This window comes from Microtus ochrogaster, chromosome 15 (assembly GCF_000317375.1).
Source record: "Microtus ochrogaster isolate Prairie Vole_2 chromosome 15, MicOch1.0, whole genome shotgun sequence".
Lineage (NCBI taxonomy): Eukaryota > Metazoa > Chordata > Mammalia > Rodentia > Cricetidae > Microtus > Microtus ochrogaster.
Window position 1 is genome coordinate 43,135,076 of NC_022017.1, and position 8,376 is coordinate 43,143,451.

The following is an 8,376-nucleotide window of genomic DNA, read 5'->3' on the forward strand; positions in this document are numbered from 1 at the left end:
TGTGTCTGTGCACATGCATTGCACTTGCTGTGTGTGTCTGTGCACATGCATTCCTGAGCATCTAGTTAAAGTGCAGATTCTGACTCTACAGTTCCAGGGTGGCATTTGAGCTTCCCTATGTCTTTCTCTTGGTGTTGGCCTGATGACATACAGACCATAGTTTTAAGTATTTAAGTTGTGTGGCTCTTAACATACTATGCTATATTCCTCCCAAGTAGGCTGAAATTCTTTAATGAAAAGAGAAAGCAAATATCATCACCTTCTACTGATAGTAAACAAACTGTGTGTGTGTGTGTGTGTGTACTTATAGTGAGGACCAAAAATCAACTCAAATCCTGTGGAAGTATTCCACAGGGTCGCTGCTATATTCTAAAAGTTCATAGCGTAATGAATTTTCCACCCAAATGAACAAAGTCCCACCAACCTTCACAGATCAGAATTGCTCTCACAATCCAGGTTTGATTCATTCAACCTTTTGAGACTAGAATGGAGAGTCAATAAGAACAATAAAGAGAATACTGAGGGGACATAAGAGGTGAGTGAACAGCCACAGGGCGGGACACCCCACTCTCTAAGACCTCCACAGTGGGACAAAAACAGGCCCCTTCCCCAACTCCCTAGGCTTTTCTAGCCAGCCAGCAGGATACCTTCCTGCAGGTAGGCTCCCCCAAAACACAAACCCATCCACCTGACCCTCCAAGCTATTATCCCCATACGGCCCCCAAATTCGCCTATCCTCCTGCAACCTCAGTGGAACTCTGAAACAGTTTGCTCCAATACTGAGGGGACTTAAGAGCTCCCTACAGTACTGAGGGGACTCAGAGAAAGGACCATTGTTGGCCCCATTGGCTCTGCTTCCTGATCTCTACCACAAAGGAATCCTCCCATACAAGCCTTGCTGTCACAGGCTCACTCCAGTCACCCTTCCTTCTCCATTGTGAAGGACTGTCTGCTTGCTCTGTGAGTCCTGGTAAATCCTGTTTCCCTTATGCTGAGTCTGCGGGCAGAGTGGCTAACACAGCTGTAAATGGATATTCTAGAGCAATGAATGGAAAAACCTGGCTTTCAAAAGGTATTTCCTGACTGTAGACCTTCGAGTCTTTCTCTGATCCGTGGGCACTGTGAAACCCCATGGCTTCCCAGAGTGAGGACCACAACCTCCTACAGGTCTTTAAACAGGGGAGGTTTACAAAGCCATGCAGCAGACAGCCATACCATAGAACAAACTGTGGGATTTCTGGCTTAGAGACTGTAGAGATTTGCAGTCTATGCCTTTTCTTTCCACTTCTGAATTCTCCACGAGGAGCCCAGCATGAGACGGGGTCTCCCTGACTCAACCCCGATTCTATTTATTTCTTTATTTTCAGGCTTACTGTTTCAGGAAGGGGAAAAATAAAAAGAAGGGGTGGGTGAGAGGGAGGGGCAAAGGAAGGTGAAAGTCAAACCGGAAACAGAAGATGGTTTTACTGAGTCACCCTCTCAAGCTGCCTCCCCCCGTAGAAGTAACTGAATTCAAGGAGACTCAGAAAGCTACCACCCATGGCTATCCCAGCGGCGAAGGAAAAGGCAGATAAAGAAAACCGTAAACACACTGAAAAAGATAACGCAGAGACTGGAAGCCTCGGCAAAAGCGTTTCTGCCGTCTCAACTGTATTGACGCCCTGGCTTGATGTGACAGATGCCCTTTGCTCTAATTCCATTCGGTGCCAGGATAAACACAATATTCAGCAGAGGGTAACTTTATTCCCTTTTCTAGTATTTTTAGCACGGGGCCTTTGGAAGTGATTTGCTATTTTTAAGACAAATCTTTCTTGCTTCTGTAGCACTCTTTGAATGGAGAAGGTTAAAGAGAGCCTCTGATATTTGGGATGAACGACTTGGGTTAAAAAAAAATGTTGCCCTTTCTTCATTTACAATTCATAGGAGCAGATTTTTAAAGTTCTTTTACACACAGGACTGAAAGAGATAAGCAAAGCTACCGGATTAATAACAAAGGAAAAAACAAAACCTTCCTTCACTGCTGCTTCAAATTCCACCAAGGGCAACTTCAGTAAAGAAGGACTCACTTTGGCTCATGACTTAAGGGATGCTGCAGTCAGCCCTGGGTGCAAGGTGTAGAGGTGGGAGGGCAAAGCCGCTGTCCATCAGGTCCCTTCAGGTCCAATCAGAAATCAGAGACCAGAGATGCTGGTGCTCAACTCTCTCCCCCTTTCCTCTTTTCTATTCAGTCTGAGACCCCAGCCTGTGGCATGGCGCCACCCGCACTTCCAGCATCTCAGATACACCCTTCATCCATTCTAAATCCAGTCAGATTAAGCACCGCTAGTTCTGAAGGGGATAACAACGTCCTCTGGGACGCTGGATGCCCATTGTTTGAACACGATATTTGTTGAGTGATTTACTCTGCGTGAGCCACAAGTGTGTGCTCTTTGCTTGAATTTACTCACTTAATCCTCACAGCCGTATCCACACAGTGGATGGAAAGTAGAATAAACACTCTTCAAACGGATGAAGAATATTAAGAAACTTGTCATGTAAATATTTGCCCAGAATTCCATGATGGGTTGAATTATGTTCCTCCCAGATTCATCTGTTTTAGTTCTTAATCTTCAGCACTCAGATTGCTACCCTATTTGGAAGTGGGGGTCACTGCAGATGTAATTAGTTAAATGACTGCACTGGAATAGGATGGCCCCTAAATCTAGTATGACTATAAAAAGAATGTTCTCTCTCTGTCTCTGGCTCTCTCTCTTTTCCTTTCTTCCTTCCTTACACTTGTTCATTTTTTATCTTTTTTTCCTTTCAGCACTGGGGGTTGACCCTAAGGCCTTGCATGTGTTAGGCAAGTTTATTCCACTGAGCTGCACCTCCTCTAAATGTCCATTCATTTTTTTTTAATTAAGAAAAAAATTAAGACGGTATCTCACAAAGTTGTTCAAGCTGGCCTTGAACTCACTGTATAGCCAAGGCTGGCCTTGAAATGCCACAGATTCTGGGTATTTGGGATTGAAGGCCCTCGTCATCAGGACAGGCTTCAATTTAAACAAATATATTAATTGTATGTATGAATGAGGTTCGTTTAAAAATATAGACTAACTCCTGTGAAGAGATGCCTTGGAAAGTTTATAGAGAAGAAAATGACAGGAGAACCAAATAGAGAAAATGTCCAGTCTCACTAACAATCAAAGGAGTGAAAATCTAAGCTAGAGGGTTGGGCATCAGATTGAGAGAGAAATCCACATGTGTCTGAAGACCTGATAATTGGAAAGCCAGAAGAATGCTCTGAGCTGCAATTTAGATCAAGAAACCTGAGGTCTCCCAGCTGTCCCCTGTTTCTGTAAACACTGGAAGGTGTTGTAGACACGCTAAACTTCTAAGCCACTCAGGATAAAAGGAATGGGTTGTCCTTTGGCCTCAAGTCAACTTACCTTGAGAAAGTGGGTCTTGATCTTCCCACAATGCTTGCCCATCTGCTCTCTGATCGGTGAGTAGAGCAGGTCTTTGGCAGCAACGCGGGCATATGCTACTCTCTTGTTGTTACTGAGCATCCAAATGAAGACATCCGGGATAGTATGCTGTGGCTGTGTGGAGGCGGAATATGATCAGATAGGTTGGTATTTAATGGATGTGCTTCTAGAGTTTACCTATTCCCTCCCCCCCCAAAAAAAGCCCTTCTTCAGCAAACAGAAAACAGATGAAAAAAAATGTAGGTATTTAAACACCTGTACAAACTAGGCACTGAAGTGTCACTTCCTTGAGAAGAAAACATTTTGGCCATGCAGTAGGAATACGTGTGGCTCCCACTGTGCTTGCTGGGCCTGTGTTGGGGCATCTTTGATATACTAAACTAATGCTTTTCTACAGATTTTCACTGATTCTTTCGGAATGTAGATATTGACTTAACTTCAAAGCATTAGATTTCTTCAGACCTGCATACCATTTCCGGAACGTTCAAATGAAAAGACAAGAACAAAAGTGAGCTAATGCCTTTGAACCATTTCCCAGTTGCTTTTAGGAAAGAGAAAACAAATCTAGAGGAACTCGTTGCCAAATAGCTGACTTCCATTTCAGCCATTTGGAGAAACTCCACTAAACTTTACAGAAATTGAAAAATTGAGCTATGCAACAAGAAAATACAGGCTTTCGTTTCAACCATCCCATGATTTTATGTTTGAAATGTACATTTCTTGACCAACATAACTACCAAAATAGGAGGCATAGTGCTTTGAGCTGGAAGTAGATGCTCTGTCTTGCTCACCCTTGGCATACATTTTTGATACTGAAGAGGGGCATCCATCCCTTCTAGCTGATGTGGAACCAAAGGCAAAGGTAAGGGAGCTCACAAAAATGGCTCTGGCAGGCCTTGCCCTTCTCCCCCATTCCCTCAGCCTTGCTAAAATCCATCAGATTACATTCCTAAAGCTAGCTACCAATGTCTGTTCTTTTGTTTTTGTTTAGTCTTCCTCCTAAGACTACTACCAAGGTCCAGATAACAAAGTGCTGAGGTCCAGCAATCAAAAACCTCCTTTGACTCACTTAATTAACATGCCCAAATAAAATCAAATGCCTCTCCTAATACAGGCTTTCTCCTTCTACTTTGGTAAACTGCCATTTGCTTATTTGCCACGTCTGTCTCCAGAGGCGGTCCTTAGCCCCTCAATGACAAACATCCCTGTCCCCTCTCCCTTGTTCCCTTCCCCCTCTCTCCCTTCCTCTGCCTCCTGTCTTTGTCTCTTATTCCCAGCCCTTCATCCCTCTGCAGTAAGTAAAGCTCTTTGTGCTGAAAACTTGGTCTTGAGGATCCTTAGCCAATACCTTTCCTTTCAAAAGAATTGTCTTCCAGACACACGGCTGGTTAGTGACAGACAGGAAGAGCCAACCCCGACTCAAACCTTCCATGTTCTTCATCAAATCCTCTTGTCCACTGTTTAACATTCCCTGCCCCACTACTTAATACGCTTCCAGGGAACAAATGCTCAAAGAGAGAACCATGATGTTCAAGAGCCAACGGAGCAGAAAAAAATTCAAGTACCTCTCCCCAACAACCATCCCCACAACACCCAAGGCAGGAAGGGTATCCACACCTGTAGGCCTCAAAAACGATTCTGTATATGATACCTTTTAAAGGTCATTCTAGAAGACACCAGAAAACATTCTTTACAAAATTCATTATTGAACATGCGTTTAAAATCTCTTATGGTTGAAAACCTATCAATGTCCCCATGTTCTTGTTTGGAGTTCTTGTGTTAAGGGACATGCTTTTTATTCAGCTGGATACTCTGGCTCTATGAAAAATCAATATACTTATTTATGTTTGATTTAATTTAAAAAAATTTTCTTCCCATCACTAAGCAAATGTTCAACTCATTCACCACCCCCACCCCGGGAAGATTTCTTCCCCGTCTTCCCAAAGAGCTTGATTGAAGGGATGATTACCTCATCTACAAGAAAGCGGATCTTCTCCACAAAGCCCTGGGCTTCACTGATCATCTCTGCGAGAGATAACTTTTTCTTCTGTTGCTGAATGACCCCTTGGGCCTCCTTGAGCATTGCACCCTAAAAAAAAAAAAAAAAAGAGAGTTGGTGTCGATCTTTCTAGAAGTCTGGGGAACAAACATTGCTTTATGGCTGGAGTATCCTGAAGGTGTTTGCAAACTCCATACAAGGACTGTTCTGAGTCTGACACTATGCACAGGTAGACACTTTCTTTGGTAGATAGATGAGATACTGAGATCTAGAAAGTGCAGAAACTTGTCCAGGCCATATGCGTATGAGACAGCATCTGAACTAAGCTTCCTAGTGTTTAATAATAACTGCAATCATGGCAACTAAAATTGTGTTGAGTTGTTACTCTAGGTATTCCTGCACTATTCTTTCATCTCTCCTCTTAGGAGGCAAGACATACCGACCTAGAGATGAGTCTATGACAGTGAACTTGATTAGATTCAACACCATGTGCATGAACGAGATACATCTTCGAGTGTGCACGCGAGGGAGTCTCTGCAGAGGTTTAGCAAAGAGAAAAGATCCACCCTGAATGTGGGTAGCATCATCTGTGGAGCTGGGAGCCTAGACTGAGAAAACAAGAGGAAGCCCACTGAACACTGCCATCCCCCACAGCTTCCTGAGGCGTGGAGACGTGAAGAGCCCCAGCTGCACGCTCCCACAACCACAAACGCCACTGCACCTGCCCCGCCGTGACTGAGCGTTATCCCTTCAAATCCTGAGCCTAAATAAACTCTTCCTCTTGTAGATTTGTCCACTGTGGCGAGAAAGGAGACAGATACAAGGCACTATGAAGAGCGTGCCCTTGAGGGTTCTATCCAGGATGGACAGACAGGATGGAGAGGAGGCACAGACAGCCTCTAGAGAACCAGAGCAGCAAAGTCTTACAGCTGATGGAAGCCAGCCACCCCGGGGGACAGAAAAGAAGTCATCTGGAAAGAGAGGTGAAGGAAGTGTTTGGGCACCTGTGTTCACTCTCTAGAACTGGATTAGCTAGTTGTGATCTCTTCTTTTTTTAAAAAAAGAATCTTCCTGAATCCTGTTAATATCTTTAAAATGCCCCACCCCCACCCCCACCCCGCCGCCCAAGTCAAAGACGGAGAGATTTTTCTTGGCAGAACTGTCACATGCCACAGTGCCACCCTACTGTCCCTTAGAGTTGCTGCTGGAATTGAAAGTTCAAGGTCAGGTATTTCAGGACCCGACTCGGACTGACATTTCTCGGCTGTCACTCATTCCACAAGGACTTTAACCATCTACAGGCACGGTGCTCGTGGGCCGTAGCTCCCTGTCCTCAAGAAGTACTAGCAACGCTTAACACGATTCTCAGTGGGAACCCGAGGAATTGTTACTTTTATTTAGCTACTTGGTTTGTGAGAGAGACATCAAGGTAAAAAGAGTGTAAAACAGCATAGCCCTAAAAAAGAAGCGTTTTTTGGCTGTGTCTATGCGCCATGTGCAGTGCGGGCTGAGGCCAGCAGGGGGCAACAGATCTTCTGGAGCTGGAGTCACAGACAGTTGTGAGCCTCCACGTGGGCGGGTGCTAAGAATCGAACCCGTGTCCTCTGGAAGAGCAGTTTTTTTTTTTTTTCTAATCACCCAGCTATTTCTCTAGCCCGGGTCTAACAGTTTTAAGAAACTGCAAATTTCAGAAGAAATAAGGGTGCTTCCGTCTGAATAAGAAGTGGAACTGCCAGGCTTCCAGCTCATCTCTGTGAATGTTCAATGGACGCCAGTTCCGTTCCTACCAACACACGCTCTTTCCCACTGCTGCCTCTACCTCACAGAAAAACATGTTATTTAAACCTTGTCCCTGTCTGGCCTGCGACCTATGTGTCATCCGTGAGGTTTATTTTTAAACCACATGCTTTAACTCTGTTCAAAAATATAAATAGCTTTTCACATACCAGCTCTTGCCAGCAGAGCGTGAGCCGTTTCTTATCTAACGCAGTTTGGTTCAGCATCTTCGGTTTCTTTTCTGCTTCAGAGATAAAGGCGCTGAAAGAGAATATCCGTTTTGCAGCCTACTTAGTGAAAACCCATTTGCGTGATTTGCAAAAATATCTACTTTCTGCAGCACAATGGAACGCTGATAGAGCCACAGAACCGAGGCTTTTAATTTAGGTTTTAACAATGGGGTGCTAACATTTCCAACAGATAAATAAATAAATAAATAAATAAATAAATAAATAAATAAATAAATACGGAAATGATACCCAGACCCTGTGTCTGTGTTAGTTTCGGGGAATTTATGAATTTTACTTTCTTTCAGTACATACCCATTGTAACTGCTATCAAATCTCAGAGCAAATTTGCATGAAATAATACAGTCCTCTACCTTACATATTTAGAGCAAATAAAGGCTTTTCTAAAATATTACATACCAGATATTTTAAAATTAAGTCTGTGATATGTGCCCATCTTCTTGAAGAATAATATTTTTGGAGATGAAATTTAAAATGTGTCAAGAAGGAGAATAATAAAGGCTTTGGATGCAATTCAAGAAGAAATGTATAAAAATTTGCAGAAGTAACACATTGTCTTTACTGATGACTTAAAATCAATGGTACTTCATTTGCAGAATTAATGTTATGCAAAATTAGTGGTGATATGGGAGAATATGGAAAAATGTATGCTGCTGTAGAAGTAACTGGTTATTTCTTACAAACTACCTGATAGCACCTATAAACATTCTAACATACAGATAATTTGATTAAAAAATTACACTAAGTAGGATCAAAACCCCGTGCCATTGTCCTTAGCTTCTCATCAGTCCTTATTGTTCGCCATGTTCAGAGAGACCAGTTATATCCCATGCTTTTCCCTTCACAGTCCAGCTGAGCTGGCCTTGGTGAGCTCCCAATAGATCAG

At 43.3% G+C, this 8,376-nt stretch overlaps 1 protein-coding gene across 1 annotated transcript in view; it reads right to left on the reverse strand.

Annotated features, from left to right (window-relative positions):
- Positions 1-8,376, reverse strand: part of Fer1l6 (fer-1 like family member 6) — a 112,806-nt gene that overhangs the window by 67,151 nt on the left and 37,279 nt on the right. Inside the window, exons 15-17 of the mRNA XM_005354617.2 lie at positions 7,413-7,503; positions 5,437-5,556; positions 3,429-3,581 (exon numbers count right to left, since the gene is read on the reverse strand). Coding sequence (XP_005354674.1) covers positions 3,429-3,581; positions 5,437-5,556; positions 7,413-7,503 — 364 coding nt within the window. The remainder of the gene's footprint in view (positions 1-3,428; positions 3,582-5,436; positions 5,557-7,412; positions 7,504-8,376) is intronic.